The sequence below is a fragment of the Urocampus carinirostris genome, chromosome 13 (assembly GCF_059441175.1).
Source record: "Urocampus carinirostris isolate Australia breed hairy pipefish chromosome 13, RoL_Ucar_1.0, whole genome shotgun sequence".
NCBI lineage: Eukaryota > Metazoa > Chordata > Actinopteri > Syngnathiformes > Syngnathidae > Urocampus > Urocampus carinirostris.
Window position 1 is genome coordinate 40,619,243 of NC_142361.1, and position 17,019 is coordinate 40,636,261.

The 17,019-nt window shown below is 41.0% G+C and overlaps 1 protein-coding gene across 2 annotated transcripts in view; it reads left to right on the forward strand.

Annotated features, from left to right (window-relative positions):
- strn (striatin, calmodulin binding protein) overlaps positions 1-15,925 on the forward strand; it is a 38,982-nt gene extending 23,057 nt beyond the window's left edge. Inside the window, exons 8-17 of one of the 2 annotated variants that reach the window (XM_088350953.1) lie at positions 1,778-1,888; positions 4,915-5,058; positions 5,140-5,276; positions 6,344-6,519; positions 8,541-8,588; positions 8,659-8,780; positions 10,687-10,854; positions 12,722-12,862; positions 13,080-13,268; positions 14,855-15,925. In XM_088350953.1, coding sequence (XP_088207079.1) covers positions 1,778-1,888; positions 4,915-5,058; positions 5,140-5,276; positions 6,344-6,519; positions 8,541-8,588; positions 8,659-8,780; positions 10,687-10,854; positions 12,722-12,862; positions 13,080-13,268; positions 14,855-15,024 — 1,406 coding nt within the window. In that variant the 3' untranslated portion in view covers positions 15,025-15,925. The remainder of the gene's footprint in view (positions 1-1,777; positions 1,889-4,914; positions 5,059-5,139; positions 5,277-6,343; positions 6,520-8,540; positions 8,589-8,658; positions 8,781-10,686; positions 10,855-12,721; positions 12,863-13,079; positions 13,269-14,854) is intronic. The other variant, XM_088350954.1, reaches the window with a different exon arrangement.
- The last annotated feature ends 1,094 nt before the right edge of the window (positions 15,926-17,019 follow it).

The following is a 17,019-nucleotide window of genomic DNA, read 5'->3' on the forward strand; positions in this document are numbered from 1 at the left end:
GCCAGGAGTAATTCCAAAAATAATGGGCTCACAAGGATCCTATTTCGAAATGCTTGCCACCTGAACATTGTAGACCTAGCGGTTAAGGGAAATGATTATACCGTGGACACGTATGGACATAAATAATCAGAATAATTGTCAACTATAAGACGCACCTTCAAAAATAGTCTATGTGAGATGATACACACAAGGCACAGGGTGTATGAACTTCAATCTTTTGTAAGAGCTAGGGTTGCATAAAAGTACGTCAGAAAACATATACTGTATTTTTTAAAACATAAATATTGTAAAATCTTACATTTCATTTACAATTGTATGTATTGTATTTCCTGGTTACATAGTAAAGTGGATTATAAGGCACACTTTGGAATGTCTGCCGTTCGCTTGTCTTTTAGGTGTGTCTTGTTGTCCAGATATATATATATACCTTTCTCACAACTTAAGATATCCCGTGTATTGTTATCTACCATATTTTCAGGACATTTAAATTTAGAAATGTAAAATTTATACTGTGGACGTGTGTAGAAAAAAACAAATTCACGGACCATAAGGCTTATATGATTATAAGGTGCACCTTAAACAAAAACAAGGCACTTAAAACATTTGCAAGAGTTTCAAAATCAGTCAGAAAATAATTCAAACAAAAACATGTATATATATATATATATATATATATATATATATATATATATATATAAATATTATAAAATCTGTTTTCACCACCAAAAGAAATCGATTTACATATCTACTTGCATTTCATTGTAATTATTGATTTGCAATTTGATTTACTGTATTTTTCTGTCAAAACGGGAAAGCGAATTATGAGGCACACTTTCGGCTGCCTGGTAAACTTGTTTTTTTAGGTGTGCCTTTATAGTCCAGAAAATGTGTTCGTAAACTTTTCTCACAATTTAAGATAATGAGTGTAATGTTATCTAACCTATATTCCGGTTTATATGGCGCTCCGCTGAAATTTATGCCAATTTTTCTAGGTGCACCTTGAATGAATAAATAGAGATTCTAGTCCGTAAAATGCGGTATTCTAATTTCCAAGCCTATAAGGACCACACAATCTTAAGCACCTTCAAATTCCTGATAAATGTGGTTTTCAGGTGCACCTTGTAGTCCAGAACATACAATAGTCTGAACGGTTGATACTGTAGAACAGGGGTCTCCAACGTGGTGCCCGCGGATCTATTCTGAAGATAGCTCACCTTTGCACGGTTGCTGTGATTTTATCGTAATTTATTTTATTATTATTACTATTGGTTGACACAGTCTATTTAACAATTTTTAATCATTAATCTGATGAAAAAGTAAGAATATAGTAATAACGATAAGTTGTTTTAGAAATGAAACTAAATAAACTCCTGTTCATAGACTTCATAGACAAAAATAATGTTTTCAAGTATTGATATTAAACAAATATATTCATTAATCTTGAAATTGATTTCTTTTACAAGCTTTTTATTTCCCTTTTAGTTTTTACCTGTTTCCCTTTCTAGCTAAGTTGCAATTTTAGAAATGCATATCAAACTGGGGGCCCTTTGCGCTAATTAGAATCAAAAAGTAGCTACAAGCTTAAAAGAGGTTGGAGACCCCTGCAGGAGATCTCTACTAGCGCTTTCTAAAGCCCGAATATTGCTACACTGAGAGTAAATGATCATCAGAAAATTCAGAGAATGCAATCCTCCATGTCGTGAAAAAGGGCTCCGTAGCAGAGCATTTTGGGGCTTGCAACTCAGCCTCTGGGTTTGGTTTTGTCCCTCCTGTGTAGACAAGGACGAGCTCGCTCCCAATCCTGAGGCCTGGGACGTGGACCCGGGCTTGATAACCAAACTCAAGGAGCAGTACAGAAAGGAGCGCAAGGGCAAAAAGGGGGTAAAGAGTAAGTTGCGCCAGGCTTGCCCGCCTCCCTTCTTCTTTCGCCTCGCTTATCTTCCGTTCAGCCCAAAAGCGCCGATCGAAGGCCCTTTACTTGGCTTTGCTCTGACCTTTTCTTGTCGCTCATTTCATCCCCATTGCTTTCTGTTCTCTGAATGCGGACGTTTTCGTTTCTCTCTGCATGTCGTTTCAATGTTAAGATGTCATGCAGGAGAAAGGGATCCGAGAAATGTACCTGTAGACTTCAACTAAGCTTTTAGAAAATGATTTGTTATCAGAAAAGGTATTGGTACTGAACAGTGCACAGAAACAGAACAACGGATACTTCAAAGCTACTCTACCAGAGGCTCGACTACACAACCCATACATAATGTTGACTCATTAACCAGATCTCAATAAACAAAACCTGAAGACGAGGAGACCGGTTTTGTAGGATCACTAACTATAAAGTAACAAAACATGAAAAGAAAAAACACAAACATTTGGACGTGTGGACAGAACGTGAGTGTCGTGACGACCAGTCCCTGAAAACACGTGCAGGCACACTCACTACAACTGAACCTAACCTGAAATTGGGGCAACAAAGGATACACTGAAAACTAACTAATTCAAACTGAACAAAATACAAAATCAACAGGACACGGGACACATTCGCGTGAGGATTGAACAAGTACTGTACACCATTTCCAACACTAAGAAGCTCTAACGAAATAAAACATGAAAGGGGGACAACGTGAGATAGTTTGGACCACTCACTAGTTCTAACTTGACAAAAACAAAGTGGACTCAGGGGACATACTCACGCTGATATTGATTAATTACACAATGTTCTAATACCGAGCAGCTCTAGCAGAACAAAACGTGGAATTCGTTTGGTTACTAACTAGTTCTAGCTGAACAAAACACTAAATGAAGAGGGTGCAGGACACACACACACTCACGTGAGGAAAACGACTACATTATGTCCCAACACCAAGCAGCTCTAACAGAACAAACCATGGAAGGAAAATACGTAATATGTTGGGTGACGAACTAGTTCTAACTAAACAAAACACTAAAGAAGACACAGAAGACACTCTCACAGGAGGATTAAACAACTACATTGTGTTCCAACCTCATGCAGCTCTAACAACAAAACATGAAGATGACACAAGCTATATCGTTTTACTAACTCGTTTTTACTGAAGAACACACTAAATACAGAAGACACGGTGAAGATACTTGCACGAGTATAGAGCAGTCCATAATCTTCCGACACCAAGCAGCTCGAACCGAACCAAACAAGAAAAGGAGCTATATTACATATGTTAGAATACTATCTAACTAAACCAAACCAAAAGTATCCCAACAAAGGATATTTTAAATACTAACTAGTTCAAACGACAAAACGTGAAATCAAGAGATTATGGTACACACTCAAACTACAAATGAGCAACATTACCAAACAACTGTAACAAACAAAACATCGAAGGAAGACGACAGAATATGTTGGAATTGTAACTAACTGAACATCTAACTGAACATAACACAAAATCAAGAGGATAGAACATCTACATCAGGGGTCTCTAACTTGCAGCCCGAGGGCCAAATGTACCCCCAGGATGATTGTTTGAGGCCTCCGCCTTGATATGAAAGTTAAAAGGACAGTGTGTGATATTTTCCCCTGAGACGTCGCTTTATTCTGTCGTGCCACTGAAAACACAAAAAGCACAAAGAAAGAAGACAAAATACTGAGACTCGGTGACCAAAACACACCTCATTAGTTTTGAAAATAAGCGAAACAAGAAAAGAATGAAAAAAGACAAAAAGGACAGAAAAATGAAAAAGTGAATGGTGAGAAAGTTAAAACATGAAAGAAAATTGGATTTCTTTTTCTCCATTTTCTTTTGTTTTTTTATTCCTGTTTTCCTTTTTGCCCCTTTTTCTTATTTTTTGTTCCCTATCTTTCATTCCTTTCAAAAAATGTTTTTCCTCCTTTGTTTTTCTATCAGAAATGCTAGGTAGAAATGGGAAAAAGGTGGCTGCTTTTTGCTCACTTTCAGTCTCCGTAGCTTGTAATCCTTCTTGGACTCATTTTTGATTGGACTACTACATGACAGCGACATCTAGTGGACACATGTAAAAACTGTCCCTTTAAGAACAGTGGAATGTTTTTGAGCAAAAGACCTTTTGGCCCGACCTCACCCGGACCCTTGCTTCAGTGGCACCCGACTTAATTGAGGTTGAGACCCCTGATCTACATAATGTTATGGAACCAAGCAGCTCCAACAGAACAACATCCATCCATTATCTGCAGCGCTTATCCTCAGTAGGGTCACGAGGGTGCTGGAGCCCATCCCAGCCATCTCCGGGGAGTGGGCAGGGGACACCCTGAACCGGTTGCCAGCCAGTCGCAGGGCACACAGGGACAGACAATTCACTCGCTCATTCACACCTTAGGGACAATTAACCTGATAATGCATGTTTTTGGAATGTGGGAGGAAGAAAACCCATGGGGAGAACATGCAAACTCAACACAGAAAGGTTGGTGGCTGGACTGAACCCATGACCTCAGAACTGTGCCGCACCCGCACTAACCACTGCGCCGCCGTGCTGCACAGAACAACATACAAAAGGGAAATGTATTACAGAAGACAATATGCTACACATATGGATGATGGATATATTTTTCATGAATCTATTTAAAAAATGAAATACTGTTTAGTGTTTCCGTAGTGCAGTGGTTAGCACATTCACCTAACGCGCGAAAGGTCCCTGGATCGAGACCGAGTGGGAAGATATGTTGGCCTGCAGAGGGATGGGCGCCACCAGGCTATACCCAAGACACACCACAAGACCACCCGTGTGCTTGAGGGATCATAGAGATGGAAAATACTATTAGAGTTCAAAGTCGAGCAAAATTCCAAGCTTCCTTTTTCTCATTTAATGCTTTCTTCCATTCTATCTTGTTCTTCATCCCCCCCTTCCCATTTTCACGCTTTTCTTTTGTCGCACTCAAGCATGTCTTCTGCTAACAATTGTCGTCACCAGGACCCAATCGATCCAAACTCCAGGACATGCTGGCCAATCTCCGAGACGCCGAGGACGTGTCCCACGTGCAACCGCCTTCCGTCGCCCAATCGCGATCCAACGCGGTCCGCCTCAACGAACACGACGGCGGGAGGACGGACGAAGGTGGGAAACCGGCCGCGTTTTTTCGCGGGGGTTTTGTCTCCGCTGCCTCGTAATTGTCTTCGCTGTTGTGTTTCTCTGCAGTGGAGGCGCTGACCTTCCCGCCCACCTCGGGGAAGTCGTTCATTATGGGCTCGGACGAGGCCATGGAGAGCGAACTGGGTTTGGGAGAGCTCGCCGGGCTCACCGTCGCCAACGAGGCCGACAGCCTGGCTTACGACGTGAGTGGGCGTGAAACCGAAATCCCACTTGGGGGCCTCGCCACTATTTCACACTGTGTGATGATTGCATCTTACGTGACATACATCCAGTGTCGTCACCAGGCATCAGTCAAAGGGGGGCCTATGTCCTCTATTCCAGGCATGTCCAAAGTCCGTTCCGGGGGCCAGTTACGGCCCGTGATGACATTTTTACTGGCCCGCAGCCTGTGTAATAGAATTAATAATATGTAGCCCACCAGTAATGTTAATCACACGATACAATTTGTACCCCCCAAAAAAAATCACCATTTCACCAGATGATGGCAGTAGCCCTTTGACCAACTTGCCCTTTGCATTTTGTGAGAATTTTAGCCCATCCCATTTCCCAAATGGCAACTCTAAATAAAATAAGGAAAGTTGACTGTGATGGCTGTTGCTTCCAGGACAAGTAGAAATTGGAGTATTTTCTTTCACCAAAATCCAAAACAACTACGTCTTGCCTAATTTCCCAAGAGACTGTGGCTATTTTTAAAGAATATAATATTGAGAGATAGTGCCAGACAAAACATGCTGATTACAAAAAGCTAACTGGAAATGGACCGCTGTGAAAAGGTGGAGCAACTGGAAGCTGTTTTAACAGCACAGCAGCGCTTTTTCACAGGACCCCGCAAGTCTACAAGTCAAATGAAAATGCTAATAAGGCGAGCTACAAGGTTCAACGCTGATCGGCAAACAGATCACCAAGCGTTGCAAACCTTTTACAGAGGGTGAATTTACTAAAGACTGTTCAAAGAATGCTAGGTTGATGAGTCGGCCCTCACACATTTTCAGTATACCAAATCTGGCCCGCTTTCTGAAAAGTTTAGACACCCCTGGTCTATTCTGTCTGTATATACACACAGAGAGTATTGGTTGTCAGACTAAGCAAACGTATAGGAGTACAATAACTGACATGAATAATTTGAAACAGAAGATGTGCATCGTCATTAAAACACATGGAATATCGGTGTCGGACTCGAAAACACGCTAATGATAAGACAGTCCTTGAATAGGAACAAATCTTGAACGTAATCCCTTCTTTTATTCAGATCGGCAACAACAAAGACGCCATGAGGAAAACGTGGAACCCCAAATTCACCCTGCGTAGCCATTTCGACGCCATTCGAGCTCTGACGTTCCATCCGGTGGAGCCCGTTTTGGTCACCGCCTCCGAGGACCACACGCTCAAGATGTGGAATTTGCAGAAGACTACCCCCACCAAAAAGTACGTCACGCTGTTCTTTACGACGGGAATTGTTCTCGCTCCTGGAAGTGCAAACGCAGCACGGCTCCGGTACACGCCTACGCGCGGCACCACCGCCAATGGGAGTCGTTTCGAGGAAAGGCTTTATCTGCAGAACGGCGAGAGATGGGCATTCTGGATATTTTTACCGGCTTGTTTGCCTCTTAAAGGGACAATGTGTAATATTTAGCCTCCTCGTGGTACGGAATGCTTTCATTCAGTAAAAACAACATTCACATTGGGGCGGCAGTAGCTCAGGAGGTAGAGCGATCGTTTTAGGATTAAGGGATCCCAGTTCAAATCCCGGCTCCTCCGTGTTACATGCCGAAGTGTCCTTGGGTAAGACACTGAACCCCCAATACCCCCAATAAGCAGGTTAGCGCCTTACATGGCTGCACAGATCACGGCCGCTATTGGGAAATGTGAAGCACAATGTAAAGCGCTTTGGGAAGTCATTGACTTGAAAAGCGCTATATAAGTGCAGATCATTTCATTTCATTTCATTAGACAACAGGGCCATCTGGTGGTCAAATATTACACACTAGGGCTTTAAGCAAATCAAAATTCTTTCTTTTGAAGGAATCATAGTTACTATAGTTTTGGGTTTGTTTTTAGGGGACATAGCACAAAAGCATAACCAAATTCAAATAAAACAAAATATATGCACACAATTTGGACAATACAATAATATACAGTGGGACCTGGCTACTTCGCGGTTCCACGTTCGCGGGTTCAGAGCTTCGCGGGTCTAAAAAAAAATAATAATAAAATTAAATAAATAAATAAAAAAATATATTTTTTTTTTAAGCATTTTTGAAGGGGCGTCGCTAATTCGCGGATTTTCACTTTTCGCGGGTGGTTTTGTTCCCCATTAATCGCGATAACCGAGGGATTACTGTAATATAATCGAGAGCTTAAAGGGAGTAGGCGAAATCCTTCACCCATATTACTACTTTACTATCTATCTTGCAGGTAACACTTCCTATAACATTTAACACTTTTGATTTTGATTTATTAAATATTATCAAACACACACACGCACACCCCTGGAAAAAGTAGAAAAGGGGTGTCTAGTTCTAACTGTATACGCTTTTTTCTCAATGTACTTTTTCTTAAGTGTAATAAATAAAATTAGTGGGGAAAAGCGTATAAACTTTTATAGGCACCCTTTTGTTGACTTTTTCTTGTTTGAATGATCATTTTTATTTCAGTTTTATTGGCTTCGTTTTTTGTCTGTGAGTGAAGATTTTCACCTTTCTTCAGTTTTATTGGCCTTAGATTTTAGTTTTATTTATAATGACTTTGAATAATTATTATTTCAATTTTATTGACTTAAAATTTTTGTATGTGTAGATGAATGATATTTTTTCTGTTTTAGTTTTTCAATTTCAGTTTTATTTCCTTAATTTGTGTGGCGATAAAGGTTTTATTTATAATTACTTTGAAGAAAATGTATTTATGTGACTTTTATTTACGTTACATTTTTTGTGTGTGATGATGGATTTTTTTTAAATTCAACTTTTATTTTCCTTGAAGGATTTCAAAGTAAATCAGTCTTATTGACTCTGATTTTTTAAATTTCTTTATTTCAGCTTTATTGACCTCGAATTTGTGTGGGGAACAGTATTTTTAATTATTTATTTTTGTATTACTTTGAAACATTTATTTTTCAGTTTTATTGATTTCGAGCTTTTGTGTCGAATGCTGTATTTTATTGACTTAAATCAAGGATTTTTCCCAATTTTATTACATTTTATCTGCTGTGCTGATTTATTTCAATTCCATTGACGTACAATTTCATGGTTGGTGATGAAATATTCGTTGTTGTTTTTTTAAAATTACCTTTTTCTTCAATTTTCCCGACTTTAAAGGAATTTTTGTCCATAATATTGACTTACAATTCTATGTGTGGTGATTGTTTTTTGTTTTTTTTCCTTTTTTTTTTTTCTTATTTACTGCACTTTTAATTTGGGTGATAAAGCATTTTGGTTCATTTCCCACAGGAGTACATCATTAGACGTGGAGCCAATCTACACTTTCAGGGCTCACAGGTACAAAATGCCTTTTTGTTTTTGTCGTCCAGAGAATTTGAGCAAGCGGTCATCTTCTTTGTCCTCACAGGGGAGCTGTTTTGAGCGTCGTGATGAGCTCCTCCGGAGAGCAATGTTTCAGCGGCGGGGTGGACGGCACCATCCAGTGCTGGAACGTGCCCAACCCCAACATCGACCCTTACGATTCTTACGGTAAGGGGAGTTTTATAAGGCGCGTTTCCCCGACTATAAGCCGCACCCAAAATCCCTGAATTGGCCAGAAATTTAAAAGTGTGCCTTATAGAGCTGCACGATTAACCGAAACCTAATAGCTATTGCAAGGTGTCTGAGTCCGATTGTGCAGTCGCAAGACACTGAGATTTTTTTGAAGGATTAATGGACGCCAACACTAACAAATCTCCCCAGAAGAGAGCAGTGTTTACTTAAATCGAACTCAATTAACAATCCAGTCAAATTGACCTGAAATCCCAATCCAAGACGCGTGCGTTTGATTCCCTTAAGCACACTGGTTGTCCTTACGTCGTATTAACCCTTTCGTTCATAAGTAGGTTCTAAAATGACCCCGTGGGTTATCATCTTCAAATTTTGAAACATTTAAAAAAGTTGTAAAATTGTCATATTCCAAGTGGTATTCCTCATAAAACATGTTCATGACATGATAGCATTAGTATTTTTGCGACCGCACTCATGGAGCAAAGTATGTACTGGTAGGTCATGCTTCCAAGGCTGAAGTACTCACACAAAAACAGAACCAGCACCAAAAATTCGCATTTCTTCAAAAATCTAAAACTGCATCAAAATTGCAACGGTCGGCCGGGTGATCGCTTCCCTTAAGCACACGGGTGGTGTGTCTTGGGAGAGTACAGCCTGGTGGCACCCATCGCTCTCCAGGTCCACAAATGTTTCCACTATACTGGTTTGAAATTTCACAATTGGGTTATTTTCCCCAAAATCGTGCAACCCTAGTGCATATGGTGATAAGACTGGAAATATATGCAGTGTATATTTCCGTGTGCGTTACGGCATACTGCCGTATTTGTGCAATGATTAATCAATTAAAAAACATTGCTGACCAAAATCGCAGAACCAAATTGTATGCAACGGGATTTGAACCCAGCTTGCTACGGTAAGAGAGACTATGTTTTACCTATTGATCACAAGTGATACAGATGACATACAAAAAGGCATTTGATTTGATCTCATCATCAGACTTTTTTTCTTTAACACAAAGTCCGATTCATCATCAGATACACCAAAGAGTTGTTTCCCTCTTTGTCCTTTTTTGCTTTTATTTGTCTTTCAGGACAACTTTGTAACATTCCTCTCTGGTACTGTGACTACAAATAGAGTTCTGATAAGATCAAACCTGATGCCTTTGGTTTATGTCATCCATATCTTCAGTGGTCTAGTAGTAAGGTATCAGCGCTCTCACTGCCGCAAACTGGGTTCCATTCCCGTTTCATACAATTTATTGCGAAATTAGTCAGCGATATATAACATTAATGTAAGAAATGTGCAACTATTGTTCACTAATGAATATGAGAGTTCTTACTGTCATTTTAATCCCATGCACTGTTTAATGCACTGCGCCTTATAGTGCGTAAAATATGGCACCTTATGGCAGAACTTTTCAATAATTTATTGTCGCCCACCCTCAAAAGAAGGAATCTTCTCACGCACCCCAAGATCGAACTTTTTCCGCTCAATATTGGGGACAAAAAAAAAACCAATTGTTCGATATTGGTGGTAAGGCGTCATGCCAAATCTTCGCCTTTGGGCCTAGATGGTAAGGCGCCCGCTTTGAGACTGGGAGGTTCGGGTTCGCGCCCCGGCCGAGTCATTCCTAAGACTTAAAAAGTGGTCGGCGGCGCCCTCTGTTGGCTGCGGCTGCATCGGCTCGCTACAACGGGTCAGGTGCAATCGACATTTCGTTCTGTGTACATTGTTACACAGAATGACAATACAAGGAAATTAATTAATTAATTAATTTCCGCTAAAGAAATACTCCAGCGTCTTATCGGTGTAATTGGATCGGAATGTCTTTAAGTGACGGCACCGCTATTTGAGAAACACTTTAATTATTGAATCTCTGCCACAGAGGCGTCGGTGCTACGCGGGGAGCTGTGCGGACACACGGACTCTGTTTGGGGTTTAGTGTATAGCAGCGCCCATCAGCGCCTCCTTTCCTGCTCGGCCGACGGGACCGTGAGATTGTGGGACGCCAACAACACCTCGCCCGCCCTGGCCGTCTTCAACGAGAACAAAAGTAAGTCTTGTACTCTGTTATTTGTGTTTTTTTAATTTTTGGGGGGAAAAACCCGGTGCACACCTGGAGCCAACTGCACAAAGTATTTGGAGATGAGGCCTTTGGCTACAGAACGCCAACGGCGCCGTGACCACTGACAACTGGAGCTGTTTGCAGCTACTCTGTTGTAAGCCGTCCTCTATGTTGCTTAGATTACGTGACCATTCAAAATAACAACTACCAAAACGAGCACATATTTACCGCTACACTAAAAAACGATGCGAATGAGGGTTCCCTTCTGTAAAATGTGAGCCTTATATACTATGGAGAGTAGTGCCAGATTGCAACTCTGACATGTCTTGGTTGTTGCTGCGGTAATGAACCAATTTGCATTCGCTTGTCAGTATTCCTTGAGGATTAAAGGAAACCCCAGCTACCTGACCATGACCCCGATGATACGGAAATATAAGTGTAGTGGTTTTGATAGATAACTTCCCCTGCTGTTAAATTTGGATAAATAATCCAAGCACTTAATGTGTGGGTGAAAACGTATAGTGAGTACGCGGTCAATAGTGAATAAAGTACCATCAAACCGTTTTGCTCATGTTATTTGTTGTATGAATAATAATAATAATAATAATAATAATTTCCTTTGTATTGTCATTCTTTGTAACAATGTACACAGAACGAAATGTCGATACACCTGACCCGTTGTAGCGAGTCGATGCAGCCGCAGCCAATGTTGGCAAAGGCATTTCTCCTCTAGAAGGGCATCTGAAATGTTTTCAGACGTCACTGCAGTGTTTTATATTTTGAGCACATGTGCTATGAGAAAAGGCAGCTCCTCACTCTAAACACTATTTTTACTCACACTGCCGGTAACACCGATTTGCATACTGATTTTTCTGAATTCTGACTGGTCACACAGCCTCTCCGCTTCCTCACCTGTGCATCAATAATGTTTCGGTTTAATATGTATACGTACGTCAAAGAGTTTGTGGAGTATTTTATTGAAAAACATTGTTTTATCTTTCGGTCTTTCACAAAGTTATGGTGGAGTCGAGATCATGGGCTGCTCTCTCCCCTGTCTGGAGGACATTGACAGTTTTTAGGACATGTTTTCCTGGAGTCAGGGTTACTACGGGTGCTTGAAATAATAGAAAATGCTTGAATTTTAATGTTGTCATATGAAGCAAAACTGCCTCCTACTGTAGCATCCAAGAGGACTGGTTTATTAGACTAGTCATGAGAATTACAGCTCTTTTTGTAGAAGTGTCTCTTTCGGCTTGGCTCACAAACGGCTACTCAGATAAAAAAAAGCATATGCACTAAATTATTGAGTAATTAGTCACTTTGTATGTTTTGCAGGGGGTGCCTGAAAAACACATTAAACATAAATTCAAATATTTACAGATCTACAAAAAAGAATTAAAATACAAAACAATTTTAGCTTTTCACAACACAAAATCCTTGAAAATGTGAAACAATAAAATATAAATTAAAAAAATATATACTTTTTCAGTGCTATAAATAAATCGTCAAATGCGCCAGCATTGTTGAGGCAGAATTCGTGTCAGTTTTTAGCAGCCCATTGACACAAAAATATTGTAGATCATAGATGGAAACAGCTCAACATAGCACAAAGTATGTGCTAGAAGAAAGATAGAGACTTTATTTTTGTCATCCAAGTCAACAAAAAAAGCTGGATTTCTTTCTTTGGAGGTACTGGAGAATTTGAAAAATTGGCCTTGAAAGTGCTTGAAACGTTCTTGAATTTGGCCATGAAAAAGGTGTAGAACCCTGTGGAGGGTAACACGCAATCTGATGGTCAATAATGTCGGCTCGGTTGTTATCAATGTTCAATAAAGACCGTTGTGATTCGAATCAGAGATGGGAGTCCCCTCCTCGGTGGACCTGGTGTGCAGCGAACCGGCTCACCTGGTCACGTCCTTCACCAACGGGGAGATCGGACTCTTCAACATGGAGACGGCCCAACTGGTCCTCAGCCTGGAGTCCAATTCTGAGCAAGGTCAGTCTGGAAAAAAGAGGAGCGCCGATTCTATGCCTCCATTTTTCAAATAGTAGATCCTGTAAAGCAGGGGTGTCAAACTCAATGGAGTCGGGACCCGCTAAGGCTAGTGTCTAGGTGAGGTAGGGCCAAAAGGGGTTTTCCACAAAAATGGAGCGAGTTTGAGACCCTTGCTATGAAGAAGGGGTTGCTTGATCCTTTACATTCTTTGAACCAGGTCCTCGGATCCACATCAACAAGATCCTGAGCCATCCGACCCTGCCGGTCACCATCACGGCGCAGGACGACCGCCACATCAATTTCTACGATAACAACACGGGCAAACTGGTCCACTCAATGGTGGCCCACTTGGACGCTGTCACCAGCTTGGCCGTAGACCCCAACGGCCTCTATCTCATGTCGGGAAGTAAGTGCTTCCCCTCGCACCCATTATTGTTACCGGGTTCGTGCAGGTGTCTTATGAAGGTCGGGTGGGTGAAGTGCTGGAAACTGTTGTTGTGTTTCTTAGCAGTGGGACTCTATAGAACATGCAATAACTGAAGAACATTTTTTTAAAAAGGTGTGTGAAAATGACACCGACACGCCTGTCATTATGGCGTTGTCATATAAAGCATCACCTTCCCCTACTGGTCGCACCCAAGAGGACAGCTCTATTTATAAAACTGGCTTTTTTTGGCTCTGCGACTTGGAAGTGTCTTCAAGCTCTTAAATGGCTTCTCAGATTTTTTAAAATTTGATAAAATATCAATGACAACAAAACATTCATCCATTATCTGCACAGCCTATCCTCAGTAGGGTGGCTGGGGTGCTGGAGTTTGTCCCAGCTATCTTCGGGCAGTGGGCAGGGGACACCCTCAACTGCTTGCCAGCCAGTCTTAACGACAACTCACTCGCTCATTCACACCTAGGGACAATTTGGATTGGCCAATTAACCTAACATGCATGTTTTTGGAATGTGGGAGGAAACCAGAGTAAACCCACGCAAGCACGGGGAGAACCTGCAAACTCCACACAGAAGGTTGATCTCATGACCTCAGAACTGTGCTACACACGCGCTAATCACTGCGCCGCCGTGCTGCCCAATAAAACATGATTTGGTAACTAGTAATTTCATTTGTTTGCAGAGGTTCACATGAAATATAAATCAAAATATTTACAAATCTAAAAAAAAAATGTTTTTTACCTTTTTAAACACTGGACAGATTTAATGTCGAACATCAACACAAAATCCCTGAAAATTGCAAAACAATGAAATATAAATTAAAATTTTTAACTCCAGTGCTATAAATTAAAAAAAGGTAACAAAATCGATTTACAATTCTATTTTTACCAATTGAGATGCAGATCCTCTAATAAATATCCAGATTTTTTTTTTTTTCAATAAGTACAAAAAGCAAAAAATCAACCGTATCTAAGATTGAAAGATGCAGTTTGCCTCAGAGCAATGAATAGCATTCAAATGAGTCCAAACTCGGCTCATTTTTCGGCTTTCGATACATACAGTACTTTCTTTCTTCTTTTGTATTGAACTGCATTATTACCCATTGAGCCCTTTCCATGTTCGTGACAGTGTAATGTAGCCAAGCTACACGGCATTGTTAAAGCGGAACGGCAGAATTTCTGTCAGTTTATAGCAGCCAATAGATCATAGAGCACAAAATAGCGACATTATTTTGGTCATCAAAACCAACAAAAACAACATGTTATTTTGATCAGCACTGTTATGCAATTGTTATGTTAGAATTATTCGTACGTTATCTTTACAATGTCGATGTCATGGTTACGTTTTGTTATGGTTATCGTTGCATGTTATTATTTGATGGATATGTTGTTATTGTTACGTTAGTGTTTTGTTGTATTGGGTTATTTTATCTTGATCTTTTCTCTTTGCTCTCGTTATTTGATCATAGTGCGATGATGCATCATTCTATTATGTTAGCGTTACATCACATCTATGTTATATTTCAACAACTCACTTTAATCCCGGTCCAGGTCACGACTGCTCCATCCGATTATGGAACCTGGAGAGCAAAACCTGCATCCAGGAGTTCACGGCCCACCGCAAAAAGTTCGAGGAGTCCATCCACGACGTGGCCTTCCACCCGTCCAAATGCTACATAGCTAGCGCCGGGGCGGACGCTCTCGCGAAGGTCTTCGTATGACGTCGCGCCGCCCCGACTCCGCCTCCGCTCATCAGGGACCAATGAGGCACGGGAGGGAAAAAAGGCCTTTCAGGCAAGTATATAATATAAGCCCGCCCCCTGCGCAGCCCACCGGTTTCCTCTCGTAGCCGCCGACGGGCCGGGGATCTCGGCGTGAAGCTCGGGATGGGAGAACTGTCCTCCTGAGCCCGCCCCCTCATTTGCATCCAGGCAGGCCTGGGTGCCACCGCTCTCCGTCTCTATCGAAAATCCGGTTTTTGTTTCGGTTTCCGGACTTCTTTTTGCCGGCCCGCCTCGATTTCCTTTTTACAATGCGTGTCGACAAATGTGCCTTTGCTTTCAAAGGCCTTGGAAACGTTCTTTTAACCGGCTCGTTTTGGGGGGGAGGGACGAGGCCCCCGTCGCCCGTTTTAACTTGTAAAATGACAAATGCTTCTAATAAACAAAAATATATATTCAGTCTTAAGAAGTAACCGTGCAGTGTGAATTGGAGTGCTCCTTTTTAATAAATGTCTTCGGGGAAATCGCTTTTCCGGGCCGAGGGGACGCACCGGTGCCATCTGTCCGGTAGACCGTTGTATGAATTAGCTTACGAATATCGGTGCCGTTCCAGTTATACCGTACCTTTGGAATGGGTGTCGGTTTTCCGAATGGATTCTGGCCAGTTCGTTCTTGTTACCATGAGACGGCTTGTACTGTTTGTAGTCCCGCCCCCTTACCGGACACGCTAGCTCAGAAGGCGTTCAGCAGGAAGTTTAGAACGTCCCGCCGTTTTTCATCCCTCTGTCCACCGTGAGCGAACCTCCCCGGTGAGAGCGCGGCGTCGTCCGAAGAGCCCTTTTTCTCATTCACTGGTTTGTAAATGAAAACGATGTTTAAAATAAAACCTGCTGTAAACAAATCGCATCTCCTTTTTGGTTCGTGCTCACTTGTCCGTTTAAGAAGGTTATGCTTTGTTTGACCAAAACTAAAAGACTGGGTTCGTACAGGTACTTGAAATCCTTGAAAAATGCTTGAATTTTCTTGTTGTGTTTTCAAGGTAGATGCTTGAATTTCAGGTGAAGTGCTTGAAACTGTTGCCATTGCCCTATTATTCTTGGCAGTCTTATTCTATAGACCACACAATTCTTTTAAACGGTGCGGGAAAACGATGCCGACACGCCTGAATTGGTGGCTTGTCATGATGGCGTTGTCGTTTGAAACGTCATGGCCCCCTACTGGTCGCACACAGGAGGACAGCTCTATATAGAAAACCGGCTCTTTTGGCTCGGCTCACTCAACAGAGTGGAATTCCTGTCTGTATATGGCAGCCCATTGACACAAAAAAATGTGTCTAATAAAAATATGGCTACTTTACTTTAGTCATCAAAGCAAAAACAATACAAAAAAAATGTTCCTTTGATCAGTGCTGCATTTCATTTTTTCAAGGTACTGGAAAAATGTAAAACATGGCCTTGAAAGTGCTTGAAAAGCGCTTGAATTTGACCATAAACGAGGCTTAACCAGCCTAGAAATACTCGACTGCCTTGAAATGGTTCAGTCCATTTAATTCACACTTTTGGAGAAGCCGAAATGAAAAATAAGTGGCTGAGATTTAATTTACAATTTAAAAATGTATTCTGACAATTTTTCTCCTCACATTTCGAGGGATAATCTAGCAAATAATTTACTATTAAAAAAAGTTATAAATTGACACTGAATTTTATCATACTGATTTTTTTATCGACTCGGTAATCAAACAGCTTGTGTTTGAAAACACAAAGGTAGATCATTTATTATTTTATTAATGACTTATTTAAACGACTGATATAAAATGTTATTGCAATTGTTTTCATTGCACTATTCTTCATCACAATATTATTATTATAATTAAGGCCAGTTGTAATCTTTTTTTTTTGGGCAGACTATTTTGTCATCTTAGTCTTAAATATTTGATCTTAAGTCTTTATATGACATGTTTTACACTGGAGTGCCATGTCTAATCTCATATAATGT